This window comes from Malaclemys terrapin, chromosome 13, assembly GCF_027887155.1.
Source record: "Malaclemys terrapin pileata isolate rMalTer1 chromosome 13, rMalTer1.hap1, whole genome shotgun sequence".
Lineage (NCBI taxonomy): Eukaryota > Metazoa > Chordata > Testudines > Emydidae > Malaclemys > Malaclemys terrapin.
The window spans coordinates 40,259,771-40,285,314 of NC_071517.1; the positions used below are offsets into that span (position 1 = coordinate 40,259,771).

At 51.0% G+C, this 25,544-nt stretch overlaps 1 protein-coding gene across 2 annotated transcripts; it reads right to left on the bottom strand.

The window, feature by feature from the left end:
* Positions 1-13,293: 13,293 nt before the first annotated feature.
* Positions 13,294-25,274, bottom strand: LOC128847447 (zinc finger protein 420-like). Of its 2 annotated transcripts, none has more exons than XM_054046849.1 (5): positions 25,046-25,274; positions 24,210-24,297; positions 23,588-23,714; positions 22,850-22,963; positions 13,294-22,533 (listed from the first exon to the last, which is right to left on the bottom strand). In XM_054046849.1, the coding sequence occupies exons 2-5, from the start codon at positions 24,264-24,266 to the stop codon at positions 20,156-20,158; spliced, it is 2,676 nt and encodes an 891-aa protein (XP_053902824.1). In that variant the 5' UTR covers positions 24,267-24,297; positions 25,046-25,274; the 3' UTR covers positions 13,294-20,155. The 2 variants fall into 2 exon arrangements, with proteins under 2 accessions (XP_053902824.1, XP_053902823.1); XM_054046848.1 differs by having other exon boundaries at positions 13,294-22,536.
* Between the last annotated feature and the right edge of the window lie 270 nt (positions 25,275-25,544).

A 25,544-nucleotide genomic window follows, 5' to 3' on the forward strand; every position in this document is an offset into this window, starting at 1 on the left:
GGCAGGCAGAGGCTGATCCCATTGGTCCAGCCACACTCCCTGCCTGCCCAAAGCAGCAGTGACTCCGGTGTGGCTGAGATGTGAATCCTGCCCAGAAATCAGACCAGGGCCCTGGGCGACCCCAAAACTCATGAGACACAGACCCCACCAGCACGGGTGTGTCTGACAGTAACACACTGGGAGCAGGGTGTGGGGGGATGGGATTTTGCTTCTGTCCCCCGCCAGTCTCCCCACACCCCTGCTTCCCTCGCAGTGCCCCCGACTCACATCTTCCCCAATTCCAGCCTCGCTCCCCTCAGCCCCACAATCCCCCCGCATCGCCCCGTGTTCCCTTCAGTGCATCCCCGCCCCCATCCCACCCTGCCCCCCGCATCCCCAGCACCCGCCTCCTGCGCCCCCCCCAGCCTGCCCTCACCCCCTGCCCCTCTTTATCCTCCTCCCCCTGCAGCCCGAGGGTGACGGGGGGGGCGGGTCTCTCTCACCTTCCCTCCGAGCGGGGCCCCCTGGGGCAGGGGCCGGGCCGGGAAGGGGCCTGGCCGGGCTGGGGGCTCTGCCCTGGGAGAGGCTCCTGGGGAGCAGCGGGAAGGGCCCTGCTGGAGATTCCCCTCTCCCGGCTGCAGCCCGGGCTCCGGGCTCCCAGCACCAGCCGCCGGGGCTCGGGGATCTCGCCAGGAGCCTGGAGCCAGAGTCACCGCAGCGGCTGCGAGTCACTTCCTGCTGCCGGGCCTGAGCCCAGCGATCGCTCCCCCCAGAGCCGCCTCCCAGCTGCTCCTGGGTCCTAGCGATAAACCCACCGCGCTGCAGCATCTCTGTGTCCGGCTCCTGTTCCACTCACAGGCTCTAAGGTCAGAAGGACCCATCATGAGCGTCTAGCCCAGGGATTCTCACGACGAAATGTGGTGCCCTCAGCGTGTGGCCAGCAACTCTCACTGGTGGCCGCTCTGACACTTTCCCCTATAATCCTAACTTTAGGAGAAACCAATAAATATGCAGTGGTAAGCGGGGGAAACGGTCTTAGTATTGTGGGGAACTCTTCTGGCTTATACACCACCCTGATAGAATCGAATAGCAAAAGGAGCTGAGTCCTCGCTCCCACTCCCTTTACCTGGAGATCTGCCAGACCTCAAGGACTCCCCTTCCACTCTGGTGTCTGAAACCCCGACAAGGCTGGCCCCAAGATTCCTGCAGGGTCTGCAGCCCAAATTTTGTTGCGATCAGTCAGGACAGAGGCTAGGATGTCGTGTCCGCACTCTGGGGTGCTCTTTTCACTCCGGACGCATCCCCGATGCCGCTATTCAGCATTGTGGAAAGTTCAGAACAAATACGATTTATTAAACAGCAAGTAATAAAAAAAAATTCAGGAAAAAATGGGAAAGGGGAAAGGAAAACATGATGTCATCCCACGCTGCCCAGGATCCCCCCCCCCCTCGCTCTCCCCAGCTGTTCACCACACCCAGCTCCAGACTGCTCCAGCCCCAGCTTCCCTCTGCATCAGTGCTTCTACTCCTCTGCCTCCAACCCAGCTCTGGCTGCTCCTCTCCCCTTAGCTCTGCCCTTCTCTGGCAGGCAGCTCCAGCTCACACAGAGAACTGGCACCTGACTCCCTCATTGGCCTGCCTGCCTCAGGGTTTTCTTTTCTCATTGGATCTTCCTGTCTTTTGGTACTGGGAGAAGCCAACCAACCCCTCCCCTGTGCACTAAGTTTCAGTAAGGGGCCAACAGTCATGGGGTCAGGCAACTTTCTGGTGTGTGTGAGCTCCAAAGCATCCTTCAGGTGAATTATAAATTTCTTTGTTTACCCCTTTCTTCCTGTTGGTGATGGACGGCCAGATAAGGGTTTTCAAACACCCACAGTCGGTCCTTTGTCATCTCTCAGGACTTTGAGTGGGACAATCCCTTGAACTATGACATATTTCAGTAACAAAAACTTTGACATATGTCTGGGTCCTTATGGACAGATCCTCTTGTTTGAGCCTGCTGACGGGTTTTGCCATAACAACAAATGTCGGGGGTGTTTGCAGAGCACAAGTGCTGAAACTCAGAAACATCCCTGATTATTCACCTTCCCAACTAGCCAATTGCCCTGCATCCACAGCTGATTGATTGCTGCGAGATCCCACCCACCCAGGCCCAGATTCCCAGTCCTGGGGGAGTGTCCCGCAGGTCGGCGCTGACTGACAGCTGTTGCCAGCACTCTGCCACTGTGACAGCTGCCAACACTGCTCTCACCTCATGAGTATCCCCACCGCACCCCCTCCAGCACCTCTAACTCTACAACCCCCATCAGTTCCCACCCCCCATCAGCTCCCACCCCCCATCAGTGTCCTCTTTTGGGGCACCTGGAATATGGTCAGCCTAGCAACAAACATACATTAAAATCTCACCATTCTACATGCACTGGTGTCACACGCATTTCAACCGCACAATATTCAGCAGATCATGAGTTTTCCAATGATCCCTCACCAGGCACACTTTGCACACAAAATATCATAACCCTACACAAGTGGTGAACATGGGGTGCAGAGGTGATCACAAGAGGGATCAGTGTGGGGTGAGTGGGGCAACTCTCTGTCATGCCAACGCAGGACACGGTGGGACAGGGGGAGGGCGTGACCAGCTGGCTATCGAGGGCCATGAAGGAAGGCAAGGAGAGGAGCCCCTCCCCAGGCTTGGTCCAGGTCCACTGGAGCTGCTGGGGAGAGGCACTCCTCCCTCACCCCAGCCACAGGAGCTGCCACGGCTGGGGAGAGGTGCCTCTCACCCAGTCCCAAGCAGCTGTGGTGAGAGAGGGCTGGGGGGAGTCCTCTCCCCACCGCAGTCTGCACCCCAAACTCCTCATCTGCAGCCCCATCCCACAGCCTGCACACCTGGCCAGAGCCCTCACCCCTCTGCACACCATCCCTCTGTCCCAGCCCGGAGCCCCCCCACACTCTCCAAACCTCTTGGCCCCACCCTCATATGAACTAGTATGGAGATGATGTGTCACATACTGGTGCATAGAACCAAATTCATTCCACACATGGATGTAAAAAATGAGGCAACACTGGTCACAGCACATAAGATGCTCAGAGTGAGTTTACACTAGGAAATCTGGTGGAGGGTCACAGAGATCTGCTGGCTAATCCCGACCACACCTCCTAGCCTAGCCAGAACTTCAGAGGCTGATGCTGCGGAGGCAGAGGTGGGATCTCCAGGCCTCTGACAAAAGGTCCTGTGGGAATCAGTGCCTCTCAGTGGTGCTGTCTGAATGCGCTTATCCTATGATCCCCAAACACGTGATACCCCCGCACCCAGTTCCCCCTGATATCAAGCTCCACCAGCCCCAGCCATTCAATCCCCAGAGACATCTTCAGAACCCGAAGTCCTGATCCCTTAACATTTGATTCCCCCAGAGTCCAGCACCCTGGGGGATTTGGGGAGGGGAGGAGTTACCAGCCCCCAGGGACACTTGCCCAAAAGGGAACAGCTCAAGTCAGTGGGGAAGCCCAGCTCAGGGGCTGGTGGAAGATGGGGGTTGGGGACAGGTGTCTAGAGTGAAGGTGGGGTTTGGCCCAAGTGTCCTTCTCCTCATCTCCATGGCAGGGGGATCCTGCCTGGCAGGGGTGGGGAGAGGGGGGAACTTCAGCCAGGGAGAGGGAGCGGCTGGTGGTGTTTCTTTCTCTCCCTTCCCCGACCTATGGCCCATCAGCTCAGCAGCCAGGGCTGCAGCAGGGAGGAGGGGCTGATCGGGGCATCTCCTCCTCTGCCTGGGGTTTGCTTAGACCAGGCAGAGCCAGTGGGTCACTGACCAGCTGATGCTTGGCTGCTGCTGGATCCTCACCCCAGTCATGGGCAGCTGGATGCTTGGGAGCCTCGGATGTCCAACATGGTGTTAGCTCCACTTGGAGCGTTTTCCGCACTGAGAACATCTCAGCGGTTTCTTCCCTGTACAGATTTCTAGATGCTTGATACTCCGGGAGCACCTAATGCTTCCCCCGCATTCAAGGCCTCTCTGCTGTGTGGGTCACTGAGGTGTGAAGTCAAATTGAATCTTTTTCTGCAGTCTGGCTATTCCTAGGCTCTCTCATACCTCTGTGGATTCTCTGACTTTTAATAAGGGGTGATCGCTGAATGAAGCTTTCCCCACAGTCCAAGCACTGATGAGGTCTCTCTCCTGTGTGGATCCTTTGATGTGTTATAACGGCTGACTTCTACAGGAAACATTTCCGACAGTCGAGGCAATTCTGAGGTTTGTCTTAAGAAGGAATGTGAGGTGTGCAATAAGACGAGAGCTCCAATTAAACTTTTCCTACTTTCAAAATATTTATAGTGTCTTTCTCACATGTGGGTTTTCTCATGTTGAGTGAGTTTTGAGCTACAGTTACAATTTTCCCCACTTTCCAAGCATATATAAGGTCTCGCTCTTGTGTGGATTCTCTGATGTCTAATACGTTGTGAGCTTAGTATGAAACCTTTCCCACAGTCCAAGAACTTATGAGGACCCTCTCCTGTGTGAAGTGTCTGATGTGTAAGAAGTGCTGATCTCTCTGTGAAACCTTTCCCACAGTCCAAACACTTATGGGTTCTCTCTCCTGTGTTTATTTTCTGATGCTTATTAAGGGCAGTAAACGATCTAAACTCCTACACGCCACAGGGGGCTTCAACAAGGGTACCCTTAACTCACCCAGCAATATTGTTAATCTATCCAAACACACCCTTAACCCGGCAGAAGAGTCTGTCCTATCTCGGGGACTCTCTTTCTGCCCCACCACCCGCCCGCACATGATACAATTCTGTGGTGATCTGGAAGCCTACTTTTGTCGTCTCCGACTCAAGGAATATTTTCAACTCGCCATTGAACAGCTCACTCACCCAAAGGAACCCTCCTATCAACAATACGAGAAGAAGAATTCTGCGTGGACTCCTTCTGACGGTCGAAATGACAGAGTGGACTTCTACACAGAGTGCTTCTGCAGAGGTGCACAGGCTCAGATTGTGAACAAACAGCATCACTTGCCCCATAACCTCAGCCGCACAGAACGCAACGCCTTCCGCGGCCTCAGAAACAAGCCTGACATTCTAATCAAAGGGGCTGACAAAGGAGGTGCTGCAGTCATCATGAACAGGTCGGATTATGAACAGGAGGCTGCCAAGCAACTCTCCAACACCACATTCTAGAGGCCACTATCCTCCGATCCCACTGAGACATACCAAAAGAAACTACACCAACTGCTCAAGAAACTCCCTGCTATAGCACGGGAACAAATCTACACAGACATACCCTTGACTGACTGCTCAGAAGGGGTAGACCTCTGTTCTTTTGTCTTTCAGATCATCAGAGAAAATGGATGCCAGCTGAATAGCATTCAACATACCATGCATTTACTGGCACAATAGGAATTATTTTTGTGTTCTATGGCCAAAATTGTTGTTAAAATTTGCATACCAACAGTCTTTGGAAGCAAGGACATGGAAGGTTAACCCATTCCCCATATTGCCCATGGGATCCTTCTGGCTACCTCAGATTTCTAGCCAGAGGGCTGGGGAGGGAGGAAAGCTATTGGACACCTGAGGTTGTACCGAGTGGACTCCTCAAAGGTGGGTGTGCTTGTCCTGGTTTGTTGCTCCAAAGCTCTGTAATAAAGTTCTTTTACTGGAAGGGTGTATGTGGCATACATTGAATAATAAGACTAATGTACTGTATAATAGCAATGTGTATGTGTTCATTGTTGGGAAAAGGTGTATGAATGAAGACTGGAAGTTTCCTTTGTAGGTTAAAAGAAGCCAAGAAGGGGAGAAGGAAAAAGAACAGAACGAGTTAACTGGAAAAAAAATAACTAGCAAGCTCCGTCCAAAGATAAGATGCTGGCCCCATCCCAGGACAATGCCCACAGCTAAGACTTGGCTGACAGCCAAGAACAGGGGGGCCTGAATGTGCCCAAGCAACTATGAGATCTGCAAAACACTGCCAGGCATTAATGAAATGTGTTAGGTTTCTTTTCTCACAGATAAAAGAAGTGCTACCCAAAGACCCTAGCAGCCCTGCTGTTCATTGAAACAAGGAGACTGAGTCTATGTAATGTCCATCAACAAAAGACTGCTTTGGCTCCATGCTGGAAAGGCCCTTTCTAAGTGCTGTTAACCACCAACACCGCTGTGAAGTGCCAAGGACTGCCTACCTGGAATGGACCCATGCTTCTCACTGTAAAAAGACCCCTCCACCTCGGGAGGGCTCTCCGACTGATAAGCCTATTTCTCCTTCTAGCTCTGCTGTGCCTTCTGGACAGCAGGAAAAAGGAAAAAAAGACAAGGTGAAGTGCTAGTAACCTCTCCCTTATCCACTGACAGACCTACTGTGTCTTTGAATTTTTTTAGAAGACACAAAACCATTACAGGGTGATGTGCTAGTAACCTCTCCCCTGTATAATGCTGAACCATGACTGTTTCAGGAAAAGAGAAGAAGGAACACTTGCTTCATTGGAACCACCAAAGTCCAGGGATTCCTGCCTACAAGAGACATTAAGAACTGACCCTGGTGAAGAAACAAAGAATTATACACTGGCAGGAAGAAACTTGTGGAACCCATGCTTGGGAATGTGGTATAGTACTACACCAAAAAGAAATGTATTAGGATATCAATGAACTGTGATTAACACTACACTAGGGACTGTTAAATTTTCATTACCCTTATCCAATTTCCAGATCACCTCTACATACCCAAATTGCTCACAGGGGGCTGCCATTAGATTAGCACAACAGAGGGCTTGGGTTATTTCCTCTAGAAAGAAAAGTGACTTGACCGGATCCCTATGAGATGGGGCCAATAGTGCAGCAGCAGTTTGGAATATTTTTAAGAACCAAAACATGATGAGAAATTGGGGCACAGCTAACCCAGGTACAGGCTGGAATTGGTGAGTTACATATTATCTCCGCCCTTAGTTCTATGACCCAGAAGTTGCTGACAGAAACGGTATTGAATATCACTGAGGCTGGGAAGGCATTGCAGTGGGATCTAGCATGTTCAGAAATTCAGGATTTCCTGAATGACCAGCTAATGGCCATTCGGAATGATCTAGAGCATCAGGCTTGGCCCACTGCCCTTACAGACACATCAGGAGTACCATCTGATCTGTGGCCATGGAGACATACTTGGAAACTTTCTGGGTGGAAGTGCAAACATTCTCAATGCTCCTTCCAAGCATATGAACCAATTAGGGGGGGACTTGTGCTCGCATCGGGGAAAAATATTGTTTCTATGTAATCATTCTGGCTTAACTGAGCAGGATTTACAAGCCATTAAGAATGCTGCTGTTGTTTTCCATGCTGTATCTCTTGATCACACCTTTAGTTTTGAGAACCTGCTTCTAGACCTTGGGTCATGGTTTACGGGGCTCTTTCGAACAATTGTTAAATGGATTCTTTTCTATGTGTTATTTGGACAATGATACAATGTGCCAAATGCCTATGTAATGCTATGATCAAAAGCTCTGCTGTCCATAAGAAAACCCAGTATCTGTCCCTCCAGCTTGATTGCAAATTGCGTAACAGGCCTGACAATTTTTGAATTTGTCAGGCTCGAAGGGGGGACTGTGAAAGTTACTAGTCACCCCCCCTTAACAGAGCAGCCTTTATGTCAACCAGTGGCCATTAGGGGGAAGCAGACACTTCAAGTACACAGTAGCCTGAACTTTTCAACTGTTTTCCCTTCAAGGCCTTAAGGTAGTTGGAGCTGGTCCCAAGCTGGTTTTCATCGACCAGATAGCAAAAGCACGGGTCTGACCACCACCAATCAAGTGTTAACACTGCAAGGACCTTGGTCTGAATGTGTATAAAGGATCTGTAAAATGTGTGTAAGACAGAGTTTTTGTACCAAGGTGCAAAGCTCTCTTTTCTTCTGCAGAATAAAGCAAGTCTTCCTTATCCCTGTCCGGCTGTTATTGGCTCTCAGCTAGGTGGACCTGATATTTCGGTAACACTATCTTCAAGACACCACCGACTTCCTGAGGAAACTACAATGCATTGGTGATCTTCCTGAAAACACCATCCTGGCCACCATGGATGTAGAAGCTCCCTACACCAATATGACACATGACGATGGGCTACAAACCGCCAGGAACAGTATCCCTGATGAGGCCACAGCACACCTGCTGGCTGAGCTTTGTGACTTTGTCCTCACCCACAACCATTTCAGATTTGGGGACAACTTATACCTTCAAGTCAGCGGGTATCCATATGGCCCCACAGCATGCCAACATTTTATGGCCAACTTAGAACAACGCTTCCTCAGCTCTCATGCCTTAGAGCCCCCTCCTCTACTTGCGCTACATTGATGACATCTTCATCATATGGACCCATGGGAAGGAGGCCCTTGAAGAATTCCACCAGGATTTCAACGATTTCCACCCCACCATCCACCTCGGCCTGGACTAGTCCACACAAGAGATCCTGGACACCACAGCAAATAAGTGATGGTCACATAAACACCACCCTATACCGGAAACCTACTGACCGCAAAGTTTACCTACCTGCCTCCAGCTTCCATCCAGATCTTGGGAGGCAGACCAGTCCTCGCTTACAGACAGCCCCTAATCTGAAGCAAATACTCACCAGCAACTACACACCACACCACAGAAACACTAACCTAGGAACCAATCCCTGCAACAAACCCCGTTGCCAACTCTGTCCCCATATCTACTCTAGCGACACCATCACAGGACCCAACCATATCAGCCACACTATCAGGGGCACATTCAGGTGCACATCTACTAACGTAATATATGTCATCATGTGCCAGCAATGCCCCTCTGCCATGTACATTGGCCAAACCGGACAGTCTTTACGTAAAAGAATAAATGGACACAAATCAGGATTGGTAACATACAAAAGCCAGTAGGAGAACACTTCAATCTCCCTGGACATTGAATAACAGATTTAAAAGTAGCCATCCTTCAACCAAAAAACTTCAGAAACAGACTTCAGAGAGAAACTGCAGAGCTACAGTTCATTTGCAAACTTAACACGGTCAATTTGGGCCTCAATAGGACTGGGAGTGGCTGGCTCACTACAAAAGCAATTTTCCCTCTCTTGGTATTGACCCCTCCTCATCAGTCATTGAGAGTGGACCACATCCACCCTGACTGAATTGGCCTTGTCAACACTGGTTCTCCACTTGTAAGGTAACTCCCTTCTCCTCATGGGCCAGTATATTTATGCCTCTATCTGTAGTTTTCACTCCATGCATCTGAAGAAGTGTTTTTTTTTTACCCATGAAAGCTTATGCCGAAATAAATCTGTTAGTCTTTAAGGTGCCATCTGACTCCCCCTTTTCTTATTAAGGGCTGATTTCCAATGGAAACCATTCCCGCAGTCCAGACATTTATGGCGTCTCTCTTCTATGTGCATTCTTCAATGATTATTAAGATTTCTGCTGTTACTGAAGCTGTTCCCACATCCCAAGCATTAATAAAGTCTCTGTCCTCTTTGGCTTGCCTGATGTGTAACAAGGCCTGATCTGAGTCAATTACATGCAAGTTCCTTAATCCTTTCTTGTCATGTGTCACAGAAGTTTAGATCCTGTATGGATTCTCCCATGTTTAATGAGGTGTGATGTCTGTCTGAAAATTTTCCCACAATCCAAGCTCTTATTGGGATCTCTCTCCTGTGTGGATTCTCTGATGTTTAACCTAGGCTGATCTCCATGTGAAACTTTTCCCATAGTTCAAGCGCTTGTGGGGTCTCCCTCCTGTGTGGATTGCCTGATGTTGAACAAGCTTTGACCTCTTTATGAAACTTTTCCCACAGTCCAAGCACTTGTGGAGTCTCTCTACTGTTTGGATTGCCTGATATTATTTAACAAGCTGTGATCTGTCTTTGAAACTTTTCCCAAAGTCCAATCACTTGTGATGTCTCTCTCCTGTGTGGATTGCCTGATGATAAACAAGGTCTGTCCTTCGTATGAAACTTTTCCCACATTCCAAGCACTTGTGGGGTCTCTCTCCTGTGTGGATTGCCTGATGACAAACAAGGTCTGACCGCGTGGGCAGCGCTCTGGGGGTGGAGCTGTGCGCTTCCGCGGAGCAGTGTGTCTAGATCTGCGTGGAGCCAGACACGCTGCTCTGAGTAGCATGGTAGGGGAGACAGGGACGTGCCGTGGGATAAGTGGCAGCAGCTCCCGGGGGGCAGTCAGGGAACAGGGAGCAGGGTGGGTTGTATAATGGTTGGGGTTCCGGGGTGGTGGTTAGAGGCGGGTGGGTCTCTAGAGGGGGCGGTCAGGGAGCAGGGGGGGTTGGATGGGGTGTGGGAGTCCCGGGGGTCCGTCAGGGGGTAGGGGGATGGATAGGAGTTGGGGCTGTCAGGGGACAGGGAGCAAGGGGGTTTGGGTGGGAGGATTCTGGGCGGCGTAGTTAGGATGGGGAGTCTCCGGAAGGGGTGGTCAGGAGACAAGGAGTGGGGGTGGTTGGATGGGGTTGGGGATTCTGAGGGGGGCAGTCAGGAGGTGGGAAGTGGGAGGGAGTGGATAGGGGACTGGGCCAGGCTGTTTGCGGAGGCACAGTTTTCCCTACCTCGCCCTCCATACCATTTTAGAACCCTCATGTGGCCCTCGGGCCAAAAAGTTTGCTCACCCCTGTGCTAAGTCCTTTAAGTTACTTGTACCCCTGACCATTAGGAAGGAAACAGACGCATGAGGGGAAGGCTGGCAGCAGAACCTCAAGTCTCCCATGCCAGGGGGAGTTCAGGATTTAGCCAAAACCAACGTCGGTGGAGTTGAGGATGTCGGCTGGTTCCTCTTCTTTGGTTTGTCCTGCTTAGCTTCCCTTTCAGGCTCAGGATGATGAAGGCGCAATGGTCCGAGGAGACAGCGGGTGTGAGACATTCCCCAGGGTACAATCTGGACTGTTGAACTGCTTAATTCTCCATCCCAGGGCATGTTTTACACTGCTTCCCAGGGTCAATAAAAATCAATGATTTAAAAAAAAATCAAGAAAATCAGATTTTTGTTATTTAAATTGGATTTTTTTGATAATTTTTTCCTCAAAAACCATTTTATCTAAAGATAATTTAATTAAGATACATTATAGCTCAAAGATCTCTCATCATGGAATAGGGATTATAAATTCCAATTCTATAGTATAAGACAATATAGACATGTCATGTTTAAAAAAAGTTTTGTAAATGAGTTCCTCTAGTTCATGCATTAAGGACCCAGTCGTATTGGGTTCCACAGGCTTCTGTATAGATTACTTAGGTTAATCTCTCTATTTACCCAATGGGACTCAGTGCTCAGTCTAGAAGATACCATCAGAGATGCTTAGTTTGCCAGTTCTCAAACTGGGGGGGAGGGATAGCTCAGTGGTTTGAGCATTGGCCTGCTAAACCCAGGGTTGTGAGTTCAATCCTTGAGGGGGCCACTTGGGGATCTGGGGCAAAATCAGTACTTGGCCCTGCTAGTGAAGGCAGGGGGCTGGACTTGATGACCTTTCAAGGTCCCTTCCAGTTCTAGGAGATGGGAGATCTCCATTAATTATTATTATTAATTATTATTATAAACTGTGGCTTTGTGTCTCCAAAGGTAACATGCTTGTTAACAGTAAAAATGTTTTAAAATAAATTAAAATACAGAGGTGAGAAATAACAGACCTCACCTCTATTGTCCCTCTGCAAATTTGTGTACAGAGTTAATCCCTTACAGCTCTCCAAAATTGCAAAGTTTCAAAAAAAAAACCAAAAAAACGTTCAATGAATACCAGACGGTTGGAGGCAGAACACATCTGGAGGAGGAGAAGTCTGGAGACAAATGTGAGAAGAGAGGGACATTCGCTTTTCTGTTAAAATATTATATGTTTGCTGTTGAAGAAACAAATCCAGAATACTGAACGTTGTTGTTTTAGTTAAATAAAACAATTTAAATGTCTGTCTGGTGATGTTCTCCTCCTAATACAGCATGGCAAGAAAATCCTCCAACTATTAATGATTAACCTGTTGAATTGGAGATAGTTCACTCCTAATGACTTCATAAATATCTGCTTCAATTACCTTTGGTTATGAAATAACCAAATAAACATTCATTGTCTGATATAGCTGTAAAACTAGTCTGAAAAGTTTTCAAAATAAATCACTGTTTACAAATGTACAGTGTGTACCTTCTAAAAATGAAACCTACAGCTATCTCTGTTTGTGAACAGGGCCGGTGCAACCATTTAGGCAACCGCTAGGGCACTAGGATTTGGGGGGCGCCATTTTCTTGGGCAGCGACCGTGGCAGCCGGGTCTTTGGCCGCCCCAGTCGCTGCTGGCATTTAGGCAGAGGGAGCTGGGGCAGTGGAGCACGGAGAGGGCCGCCTGCAGCAAGGGGGGTGGGGCGGCATGTAGGGGAACTCCCCACCCCACCTCCTCCCCAATCAGCTTAGGCACCGCAAGCCTGGGAGGTGGGAGAAGTGAAGCAGCGACTGTGTGCTCGGGGAGGAGGCGGGGCGGGCGGCACGCAGAGGAACTCCCCGCCCCAGCTCACCCCTACCCCACCTCCTCCCCGAGCACGCTGTGGCTGCTTCACTTCTCCAGCCTCCCAGGCTTGCGGTGCATAAGCTCATTGGCGCCGCAAGCCTGGGAGGCGGGAGAAGTGAAGCAGCGACGGTGTGCTCGGGGAGGAGGTGGGGCAGGGGTGAGCTGGGACGGGGGGGTGCCTCAGGGTGGGAGGTGGGGAGCTGCCGCAGGGGCATGCCTCAGGGCGGAGCTGCCGCGGGGGGGGGGGGGGACGCCTCAAGGCGGCGGAGGGGAGCTGCCACGGGGAGAGGGCGCCTCAGGGCAGGGGGCTCAGGGACGGGGGGGTGCAAAGTGGAAGTTTCACATAGGGCGCGAAACATCCTTCCACTGGCCCTGGTTGTGAAGAATATGTATTAAGGTTATAACAACCAACAAGAATACATTTTTATGTAGAAAACCATGATTAAATCGAGTCTTCCTGACTAGTGATTTAAATCAAATCCACCCTGCTGCTTCCCTGTGTGAACAACAAACCCCTCCACGCTCTGCTCCCACACAACCACCAGCCTTCAAAGTCACTCCTGGCTGCACTGCACTGAGTGCGACCAGCCAGACACTCAGGAATGTACCAAACAACACAGCAACATCAGCCAGTTCTCTATTCCCAGCCTTGCACCCCGGGAATGTGCATCTTGGACTGCTCAGTCTGTCCACTGCACTGGACAAACTCAGTAATTAGTGGGTCGCCCCCATAAAGGGGCCGGATTAGGCCATAGCCTTGTTCTCTCCAGTCAAATCCCCCAAACGCTTCAATGAAAACACACAGGTCCAGACAAAACACTAAAACCAGTTTATGAACTGGAGCAAGGGGGTTTTCAGGGATTACAAGAGAGAAAGATGTAAAAGGTCAGAACCGGATAAAACTATAAAATTAAAACATGCATTTTAAATCCTAAATTTTACCAATCTAAGTCCTTGGTACACTTGCAAGTTGCAGCGCTGTAAAGCCGCCCCCAGCGCTGTAACTCACTCCCCGTCCACACTGGCAAGGCATTTGCAGCGCTGTATCTCCGTGGTTGCAGCGCTGCATGTACTCCACCTCCCCAAGAGGAATAGCGTCTATTGCACTGCTGCTGCAGTGCTGCGGCGCCAGTGTGGCCATCCAATGCGCTGTGACTGGCCTCCAGAAGTATTCGGCAGTATCCCACAAAGCCTGTTCTAGCCACTCTGGTCATCAGTTCAAACTCTATTGCCCTGGCCTCAGGTAACCAATCATGTGACCCACCCTTTCCATTCCCCGGGAATTTTAAAAATCCCCTTCCTGTTTGCTCAGGCCGGCATGGTGTGGAGTGCTATCAGCGAATCTTTCCAGGTGACCATGCCTCCACGCGCCAAGCGAGCCCCAGCATGGAGCAATGGCGACTTGCTGGACCTCACCAGTGTATGGGGGAAGGAAGCTGTCCAGTCCCAGCTGGGCTCCAGCATAGGAATTACGATACCTTGGGGAAGTATCAAAGGACATGATGGAAAGGGGCCATGACTGGGATGCCCTGCAGTGCAGGATTAAAGTGAAGGAGCTGCGGAGTGCCTACCGCAGCCCGCGACACAAACGGCCGCTCGGGTGCTCCCGCCGTGAGCTGCCGATTCTACAAAGAGCTGGATGCGATACTTGGGGTTAACCCCACCTCCACTCCGAGCACTTCCATGGACACTTCAGAGCCGGTGGGGGGGGAGGAGGAGAAGGAAAATGGGAGTGAGGGTGGTGGGGCGGATGGAGACACCCCGGAGTCCCTGGAGCCATGCAGCCAGGCGCTCTTCTCGAGCCAGGAGGAAGGTAGCCAGTCGCAGCGGCCGGTACTTGGTGGAGGACAAACAGAAGGGCAGGTTCCCGGTAAGCGGGTTTTTTTCCGGGAAGGAATTTTTTCTGTGCGGGCTCTTTGGGAGAGGAGGGTTAGGCATGCATGCCTAGATGCAGAATAGTGCATTGATGTGGTTTATCACATCACGGTAATCGGCCTCGGTAACGTCCTCAGATGTCTCATCCAGAACGCGTGCAATGCGCTTGCGCAGGTTTATCAGGAGAGCCACCGTGGTCCTTGTCCCAGCCAGGCTAACGTGTCCGCGCCACTGTGCCGCGAGGGGCAGGGGGACCATTGCTGCACACAGGCAAGCTGCATATGGGCCAGGGCAGAAGCCGCATTGCAGTAGAAGACCCTCCCTTGCTTCCCAGGTCACCCTCAGCAGCGAGATATCGTCCAGGACGAACTCCTGTGGAAAATGTTTGGACAGTGTTCAGTCTAGGTGCCCCCTGAAGCTGTTGGCTCTCCCCAAGGCACAGACACCCAGAGGACAGTGCAGCCCAGCCCTGAAACAATCAGTCCCCCTTACTCACCATTTTGAGGCTCCCGTGGGATATGTGTGCTCTGTTTCAGACGGGAAAATTATGCTATTGTGTAGACCCTGTGTGTTTTCTACTCCTTAAGTGCGGGGGGAATCACTACTCTGTCTGGTATAAACAATGATGCTTCTGTAAAATGTTGCATTTTGCCTATACAGCTGCATCAACCTTGAGACCTCAGCCGTCCCTCTGATCGCCTGCTCAGAGACTGCAAAGACTCAGGAAGAGACGGCGAAAAAGCAAAGACATGCTGCAAGAAGTGATGCGGCAATCTATTAAAGAGAATGAGAAAGCACAGAACTGGAGGGAGAGAGAAAGCAGGATCCGTCAGGAAAACGTAGCGCACTGGAGGCAAAGCATGGAGCACTGGCAGCAAAGCACGGATCGTCTCATAAGCATCCTGGAGCGCCAAGCACACGCTATCCAGGAGCTCGTAGCCATGCAGAAGGAGCAGTACCAGAAATGCAAACGCGACCCCCCCCGACAGCTCTTGTCCCAAAACTCCTTCCGTTGTGCCCCACTGTCACCTCCAACCCACTTTCCCCAACTTCCGTGTTTTTCACACCACCAGCTGCCTCCAGCACCAGTATCTTCACCACGCAGCTCTGAAAACCACGACCGTTACCCTCTGCACTCAACCCCCATCACCATGCAGTATAGCTATCCTGAAGTGCAGCACTCACTGCACAGCACACCAGACAGGACATATGCGAATCTGTGATTGTACCGTTCCCCACTCCAACCCCTTGTTTCTTTTCAATAAATAAATTTGTTTTCTTTTTAATAAATGGACTTTTTTGGCTTTGAAAACATTCTTTATTATTGCATAAGGTAAAAGACTCCTTAGCCCAGGAAATAAACAGGCACTGCAAGTCTGCTTGTCTGCTTAGCAAACACTGATTCCTAAAGATTGGAACTACTGCACTTCACTCCCATGCAGGGCACCAGATATCACTGCTGGTTTTCAGCCTCAAATTGCTCCCTCAAGGCATCCCTAATCCTTGCAACCCCGTGCTGGGACACTGTAATAGCCCTGACCTCTGGCTGTGCAAATTCAGCCTCCAGTATTGAACCTCGGAGGTCTATGCCTGAGTGAAGCTTTCACCCTTCCCTTCACAAATATTATGGAGGGCACAGCACGCGGATATAACCGTGGGGATGCTGTTTTCGGCCAAGTCCAGCTTCTCATACAGAGATCGTCAGCGGGCCTTTAAACGGCCAAAGGCACACTCCACAGTCATTCGGCACCGGCTCAGCCTGTAGTTGAACCGTTCCTTGCTGCTGTCAAGGCTCCCTGTGTAGGGTTTCATGAGCCATGGCATTAACGGGTAAGCGGGATCTCCAAGGATCACAATGGGCATTTCGACTTCCCCACCCTGATCTTCCGCTCTGGGAAAAAAGTCCCGGCCTGCATCTTCCTGAACAGCCAAGTGTTCCGAAAGATGCGTGCGTCATGCACCTTTCCGGGCCAGCCTGTGTTAATGTCAATGAAACGCCCACGGTGATCTACAAGCGCCTGGAGAACCATAGAGAAATACCCCTTCCGATTAACATACTCGGATCCTAGGTGGGGTGGTCCCAGAATAGGAATGTGTGTCCAATCTATCGCCCCTCCACAGTTAGGGAACCCCATTTGTGCAAAGCCATCCACTATTTCCTTCACGTTACCCAGAGTCACGGTTCTTCTAAGTAGGATGCGATTAATGGCCTTGCAAACTTGCATCAACACGATTCCAACGGTCGACTTTCCCACTCCAAACTGGTTTGCGACCGACCGGTAGCAGTCTGGAGTTGCCATCTTCCGGATTGCAATAGCCACCCGCTTCTCTACTGGCAGGGCAGCTCTCAATCTCGTGTCCTTGCGCCGCAGGGTGGGAGCGAGATCCTCACACAGTCCCATGAAAGTGGCTTTTCTCATCCGAAAGTTCTGCAGCCACTGCTCGTCATCCCAGACATCCATGACGATGTGATCCCACCACTCGGTGCTTGTTTCCCGAGCCCAAAAGCGGTGTTCCACGGTGCTGAACATGTTCATGGATAACACAAGCAATTTTGTGTCGTACGCGTTACGCGGCTCGATAACATCGTCAGACTCCTCACTCTCACTGTCACTTTGGATCTTAAGGAATAGTTCGACAGCCAAAGGTAACGTGCTGATGAGATAAGTCAGCATACGCCTCACCAGTTCGGGCTCCATTTCCCGCAGACAGATCATGCTGTACAGAAACCGTTGAAAGATGGCGCTAAAGGTGGATGGAAACAAAGGGATTTCTGGGATGCGAAGCGATGCATAACGGGGTGTTGGGACCGGACCCAGAATCCCCTGCACCCACGCCTCCTTCCCCCAACCCACGGTGCCAGAATGGGAAGAAGTGCTCTGTGGGATAGCTGCCCATAATCTACCGCTCCCAATGGCGCAGCAAATGCTGCAAATGTGGCCACGACAGTGCGCTGGGCTGCTGTCAGTGTGGACAGACTGCAGCACTTTCCCTACTCAGCTGTACAAAGTCAGGATTAACTCTCAGCGCTGTACATCTGCAAGTGTAGCCAAGGCCTAAGGAAAATACGAAGCAAGCAGGTTTTCTCACCCCACCTGCTGTTGCAGGCAGTTCATAGTTTTTAGTACACAGCCTGGATTTCCTTCCAGCCCTGGTCCATCCTCCCCACTCCAAGGCCCCTGTTGCCTTTCAAGCCATCTTGTTGCCTTCTGTAAAGATGGGAGAGGAGAGGTAAAAATGGAGGCAATTCTCCCTTGTGCTTTTATACCACTCTCCTCTTTGAGGTTCATCCCCCAGCCGGGGGGCAGGCGACAACCAGTCTGTGGTCTAAGTGAGCGTGCAGCCGTCCTTCTGGAGAATTGTAACTCTCCTGTTCCCAGCTCCACAGCTGGTGAACGGCCGGCTGAGCAATTACTGGCCACGTAGCACCTAGCTGGTGTGCAGGTGACATTGTCTCTGAGGAGCTCGTCTGTGGGCGTTTTCCAGCTTTACAGCATGTAACAAACATACAGCAAACTCTCAGAGCTCCATGGACAGTGCTGATAGACACATTTTAATGGGACAATAATATTCAGCAGATGATGACTTTTCCCATGATACCTCACAAGACATACTTTGGAGAAGATTTATCATTTTATAAACGTGGTGCCCATAAGAGTGTAGACCAGTGGTCCTCAGATGTGTTTCATTGCCAACACCACCTTGGTGTCTGTGGTCATTTACGCCCACACCCTCAAAAGCACATGTCTCACCACCCAGCTCTAAAGGCAGAGTAGTCGCTTGTGATGTGCACAGCTCTGAAGGTCTCCAACAGCAGCACAGAAGTTAGGGTGGCTACGTGAAGAGTGATATTCCTCAATATCGCTGTTCACAGCAGACTTATTACCCCATTGCCACCCCGACTTCTGTGCTGCTGCTCCACCTGGGTTTGAGAGCCTGATCATTTATCCCCACCTCCCAGATAGGCCTGTTCCTTCCTCATGAGCCCCAGCCAACTGGGGCTGAAAGCCAGTGCTCTTTAAAAAAGAAAACCAACAACCCACACTGATCGTGCCTCCCCTGACACATTCCTGTGCCTCCATTGGGATGCTCTGCCCACACTTTGAGAATTGATAGTGTAGAGAGTCACCAGGGGGATGCGGAGTCAAGATAGTAACACCTGCTCCTTTCCGTCTCTGGGATCCCCAGAGAAAATGTCCGAGCAAGAAAGTGGAACAGATCCGATTAACACTAACCTTGCAAAATTTCAGCTATAAACTTTCCCTCCATCCTTCAGCCCCTACCCCCAGCGAATTCAAAGAGACTGAGCTGGAATTGGGCAAGTGGCATGGGACATGGGCATAATCACTGAATTATTGATCCCTGATTTAACAGAATACAGGAACACTTTGGATAGCTAAACATAGACTACTACAGTTACCCCTCTTAGAATCATAGAATATCAGGGTTGGAAGGGACCTCAGGAGGTCATCTACTCCAACCCCCTGCTTAAAGCAGGACCACTCCCCAACTAAACCATCCCAGACAGGGCTTTGTCAAGCCTGACCTTAAAAACCTCTAAGAAAGGAGATTCCACCACCTCTCCAGGTAACCGATTCCAGTGCTTCACCACCCTCCTAGTGAAAAAGTGTTTCCTGATATCCAACCTAAACTATCCCCACTGCAACTGGAGACCATTACTCCTTGTTCTGTCATCTGGTACCACTGAGAACAGTCTAGATCCATCCTCTTTGGAACCCCCTTTCAGGTAGTTGAAAGTAGCTACCAAATATCCCATCATTCTTCTCTTCTGTAGACTAAACAATCCCCGTTCTCTCAGCCTTTCCTCATAAGTCATGTGCTCCAGCCCCATAATCATTTTTGTTGCCCTCCGCTGGACTCTTTCCAATTTTTCAACATCCTTCTTGTAGTCTGGGGCCCAAAACTGGACACAATACTCCAGATGAGGCCTCACCAATGTTGAATAGAGGGGAACGATCACGTCCCTCGATCTGCTGGCAATGTTCCTACTTATACAGCCCAAAATGCCGTTAGCCTTCTTGGCAACAAGGGCACACTGTTGACTTATATCCAGCTTCTCATCCACTGTAACTCCTAGGTCCTTTTCTTCAGAACTGCTGCCTAGCCAGTCGGTCCCTAGTCTGTAGCAGTGAATGGGATTCTTTCATCCTAAGTGCAGGACTCTGCACTTGTTCTTGTTGAACCTCATCAGATTTATTTTGGCCCAATCCCCTAATTTGTCTACATCCCTCTGTATCCTGTCCCTACCCTCCAGCGTATCTACCAGTCCTCCCAGTTTAGTGTCATGTGCAAACTTGCTGAGGGTGCAGTCCACATCATCCTCCAGATCATTAATGAAGATACTGAACAAAACCGGCCCCAGGATCGACCCTTGGGGCACTCCTCTTGATACCGGCTGCCAACTAGAAATGGAGCCATTGGTCACTACCAGTTGAGCCCGTTGATGTACCCAGCTTTCCATCCACCTTATGGTCCATTCATCCAGCCCACACTTCTTTAACTTGCTGGCAAGAATTCTGTAGGAGATCATATAAAAGCTTTGCTAAAATCAAGGAATAACACATCCACTGCTTTTCCCTCATCCACAGAGCCAGTTATTTCGTCATAGAAGGCAATTAGGTTACTCAGACATGACTTGCCCTCTTCTTCCAAGTCCTTGAAAATACACATTTACATTACAAACTCTAGCTATCTAAGGTGGACACACTTTTAAAATCTCTCTCTAAACGTTGACCCTGAGTCAATTACAGGCAATTTGCTTAACCCTTTCTTGCCACGTGTCACAGAAGTTTAGATCCTGTATGGATTATTCCATGTTTAATAAGGTCAGACCTCCATATGAAACACTTTCCGCAGTCCAAGCACTTGTGGGGTCTCTCTCCTGTGTGGATTGCCTGATGCTGAAAAAGGTATGACCTTCTTATGAAACTTTTCCCACAGTCCAAGCACTTGTGGGGTCTCTCTCCTGTATGGATTGCCTGATGTTGAACAAGGTTTGACCTTCTTATGAAACTTTTCCCACAGTCCAAGCACTTGTGGGGTCTCTCTACTGTGTGTAATGCCTGATGTTGAACAAGCTTTGACCTCTCTGTGAAACATTTCCCACAGTCCAAGCACTTGTGGGGTCTCTCTCCTGTGTGTAATGCCTGATGTTTAACAAGGTCTGACCTTCTTATGAAACTTTTCCCACAGTCCAAGCACTTGTGGGGTCTCTCTCCTGTGTGGAGTGCCTGATGTTGAACAAGCTTTGACCTCTCTATGAAACATTTCCCACAGTCCAAGCACTTGTGGGGTCTCTCTCCTGTGTGTAATGCCTGATGTTTAACAAGGTCTGACCTTCTTATGAAACTTTTCCCACAGTCCAAGCACTTGTGCGGTCTCTCTCCTGTGTGTAATGCCTGATGTTTAACAAGGTCTGACCTTTGTATGTAACCTTTCCCACAGTCCAAGCACTTGTGGGGTCTTACTCCCCTGTGGATTGTCTGATGATAAACAAGGTGTGACCTTCTTATGAAACTTTTCCCACAGTCCAAGCACTTGTGGGGTCTCTCTTCTGTGTGGTTTGCCTGATGTTGAACAAGGTTTGATCTTTGTAAAAAACTTTTCCCACAGACCAAGCACTTGTGGGGTTTTTCTCCTGTGTGGATTGCCTGATGTTTAACAAGGTTTGACTGCTCTATGAAACTTTTCCCACAGTCCAAGCACTTGTGGGGTCTCTCTCCTGAGTGTAATGCCTGATGGCGAACTAGGTGTGACCTCTGTATGAAACTTTTTCCACAGTCCAAGCACTTGTGGGGTCTTTCTCCTGTGTGTAATGCCTGATGTTTAACAAGGTGTGACCTTCTTATGAAACTTTTCCCACAGTCCAAGCACTTGTGGGGTCTCTCTCCTGTGTGGATTGCCTGATGTTTAACAAGGTGTGACCTTCTTATGAATCTTTTCCCACAGTCCAAGCACTTGTGGGGTCTCTCCCCTGTGTGGATTGACTGATGACGAACTAGGTGTGACCTCTGTATGAAACATTTCCCACAGTCCAAGCACTTGTGTGGTCTTTCTCCTGTGTGTAATGCCTTATGTTTAACAAGGTCGGACCTTGTTACGAAACTTTTCCCACAGTCCAAGCACTTGTGGGGTCTCTCCCCTGTGTGGATTGCCTGATGACGAACTACGTGTGACCTCTCTATGAAACATTTCCCACAGTCCAAGCACTTGTGTGGTCGTTCTCCTGTGTGTAATGCCCTATGTTTAAAAAGGTCGGACTTTCTTATGAAACTTTTCCCACAGTCCAAGCACTTGTGGGGTCTCTCTCCTGTGTGGATTGCCTGATGTTTAACAAGGTTTGACCTTCTCATGAAACTTTTCCCACAGTCCAAGCACTTGTGGGGTCTCTCTCCTGTGTGGATTGCCTGATGACGAACTAGGTGTGACCTCTGTATGAAACTTTTCCCACAGTCCAAGCACCTGTGGGGTCTCGCTCCTGTGTGTAATGCCTGATGTTTAACAAGGTTTGACTTTCTTATGAAACTTTTCCCACAGTCCAAGCACCTTTGCGGTCTTTCTCCTGTATGTATTGCCTGATGTTCTACAAGGTGTGATCTTCTTATGAATCTTTTCCCACAGTCCAAGCACTTGTGGGGTCTCTCCCCTGTGTGGATTGACTGATGACGAACTAGGTGTGACCTCTGTATGAAACTTTTCCCACAGTCCAAGCACCTTTGGGGTCTTTCTCCTGTGTGGATTGCCTGATGTTGAACAAGGTTTGCCCTCTCTGTGAAACTTTTCCCACAGTCCAAGCAGTTGTGGGGTCTCTCCCCTGTGTGGCTTAACTGAGGTCTAATTATTTGTGTCTTTGATATGAAACATTTCCCGCACTCGAGAGACTGAAGGTAGTGCCAGGGTGGCTCTTTCTTGGCATTTGTCTGCGGCGCTGTGGGATCCTCCTCTCCTCCCCCACCGTTAACAGATTCATCCAGTTTCTTCCCTGGGAAGTGTCCCAGAAGCCTCTCTGACCTGTGCCAACTTCCCCAGGCTTCTGCCTGGTCCAAGTACTGGGAAAAATTCCCTTCAGCTCTTCCTACAAAGATCCCCTGCGGTTCCACTTCCCCAGGAACTTCCTCATGATGATTCCCCTCCTCATTCTCAGTCCCTCGCTCAGCACCTGCTGGGAGAGACACAATCCAGACAGGAGTCATTGTGCTGGGGAGAAAGAGGAATAGCACAAAGGGAAAACCCAACACAAAGACTGAGCAACGGGACTCCGCCTCCACATCTCACCCAAACACTCACAGAGAAGGAAAGCTGGGAAGCAAACTCCTGCAGAGAAGAGGCTGGGTGGAATGGCGTGAGCTATATCTGATGAGTGAAGCCCTGTCCTGGCTGAGATGAGGAAGAACTGAGGGCGCTTACTCACACCATATTTTGGGATCCTAACCTTTTTCCTTCATTCCCTAGATGGTTTCTGTGTCAGTCCTCACCTGTACGGGTGCATCTCAGAAGCCTTCTTTCCTTGCAGGCCTCGAGATCGGGCACCCAGGGCTCCTCCCCTTGTTCCAGCCGGGCGATCAGCTCAGGTTTGGGAAGGGGGAATCCTGTGCAGAGGGTGAAATCATACCAGATTAGGGTGCATGGAGCATTGGTGGAGTATTTGTCAGAAAGGACATTCCGTGAGTAGAACCTGTCCCTGCGCTCTGCTGGAGGAACGTGGAAGCCAAGAGGACGGGAAAATGGTCACTGAGTCTCTTGCGCAGAGGAAGTTATCTGGGGAGGTGAGTTGAATGATTACTACACCCTCACTAGGCGTTCCCAAGATCTGTGCACTCTGGGGTTCTTGCTGACTCACACACAGCTCTGGACTTAAACGCCTGCCTCTTTCTAAACCTGTAGACCCCAGAGCCCTTCTCATGGCTGGAGCTATTCCCAAGGAGGGAGGTGAACAGGGATTGTTTGTGCAGCTGCGAAACAACACAGACAGGACAATGATGGATTTATGCCCCTTTGAAAGCTGGAGGGGTGGGGATGGTTTAGCTTGTCCATTGTGTTTTGACACTCATGTCCCACTGGAGAGGGCACAGAGATGCAAGTCTCTCTCACACGGCAGCTGTGCATTATGGAACCCATTCGCCTCTGATCTAACTGACCAGGGAAGAACCTGACCAGAGTTAGACATGCAGACCACACAACTTCGAGTAACCGAGGGGACAAGAATCCCTTACCCAGAGAGGTCACCGTCTCGTAGTTCTCCTGCATGACATCCCTGTAGAGGGCTCTCTGAGCGGGGTCCAGCAGAGCCCCCTGCCCCTGGGTGAAATACACAGCCACCTCCTCGAAGGTCACTGTCATCTGGAACACCAAAAGCCCCCACTCATTACCTGATGCTTCAGCTACAATCCCACTAGTCATGTGTGAGGACGGATAAAGAAATGGAAGCTCTGGGAGCGACAGAGTAGCAGAATCCCACCCCCACCCTGCTCAGAGCAGCCAGGAGCCTTCAGGGGATGGGGAGAAGGTGAGAGCTACTTGTCTCCCCCCAGCACACGGAGGAGGGCAGGGTCTTCTCATTTCCCACACACCTGTGAGACACAGGCTGATACGGGAAGCAGAACTCTGAGCCAGGGACAGGAATCCCAACAGCTTCCCTTCGTATTTTACAGCAGGCTGTGGCTAGTGGGGTCTCACTCCCAGCCCTGTGCAAGGGGATTGTATCCTGTTTGAGAAATGGGAGAATGTCCCATCTCCCCTCCCCCATCACCAATGGGCCCACTCAGAAAATTAGCAGGTTTATCACATCCTGTCTCCTCCCTGCCCCTGCCCAGGAGCTCCCTGATAATTCCCTACCTGAGCTGGCTCCATCACAGACATTTCCCTTCCCTGTCTCCTGGAAGATGGGCCCATCTGGAGCAAAAGGTGGACGTGATTCCTCAGCCTGTCAGGGCAAGAGGGGCGATGGGGGAGGTTACAGAAGGGGCTTCAGTCCATGTAACACCGTGATTCCCTCCCAGACTCTTCAGATCCTCCCAGTAACAGTATCTCTGAGCCAAATACTAGAAAAAAAGCAGAACTAAAGGGGCCACTTTGGGGGATTTTCCCACACTTCCGTGTAAACTCCTCTCCCTTAGGAGCAGCAGGAGCCCTGTGATGGCATCACCTAAAGAATGAGCTGCCCTGGACTCCCCCAGCAGCCCCCAGGGACAGGCAGGCAGAGGCTGATCCCATTGGCCCATCCACACTCCCTGCCTGCCCAAAGCAGCAGTGACTCCGGTGTGGCTGAGATGTGAATCCTGCCCAGAAATCAGACCAGGGCCCTGGGCGACCCCAAAACTCATGAGACACAGACCCCACCAGCACGGGTGTGTCTGACAATAACACACTGGGAGCAGGGTGTGGGTGTGGGGCGATGGGTCTTTGCCTCTGTCCCCCGCCAGTCTCCCCACACCCCTGCTTCCCTCGCAGTGCCCCCCACTCACATCTTCCCCCCATTCCAGCCTCGCTCCCCTCAGCCCCACAACCCCCCCGATCCCTCCGCATCGCCCCATGTTCCCTTCAGTGCGCCCCCGCCCCCATCCCAGCCTGCCCCCCGCATCCCCAGCACCCGCCCCCGCACCCCGCCTGCAACTCTTTATCCTCCTCCCCCTGCAGCCCGGGGGTGACGGGGGGGAGCGGGTTTCTCTCACCTTCCCTCCGAGCGGGGCCCCCTGGGGCAGGGGCCGGGCCGGGAAGGGGCCTGGCCGGGCTGGGGGCTCTGCCCTGGGAGAGGCTCCTGGGGAGCAGCGGGAAGGGCCCTGCTGGAGATTCCCCTCTCCCGGCTGCAGCCCGGGCTCCGGGCTCCCAGCACCAGCCGCCGGGGCTCGGGGATCTCGCCGGGAGCCTGGAGCCAGAGTCCCCGCAGCGGCTGCGAGTCACTTCCTGCTGCCGGGCCTGAGCCCAGCGATCGCTCCCCCCAGAGCCGCCTCCCAGCTGCTCCTGGGTCCTAGCGATCAACCCAGCGCGCTGCAGCATCTCTGTGTCCGGCTCCTGTTCCACTCACAGGCTCTATGGTCAGAAGGGCCCATCGTGAGCATCTAGCCCAGGGGTTCCAAGGACCAAATGTGGTGGCCTCAGAGTGTGGCCAGCAACTCTCACTGGTGGCCGCTCTGACACTTTCCCCTATAATCCTAACTAACTTTACGAGAA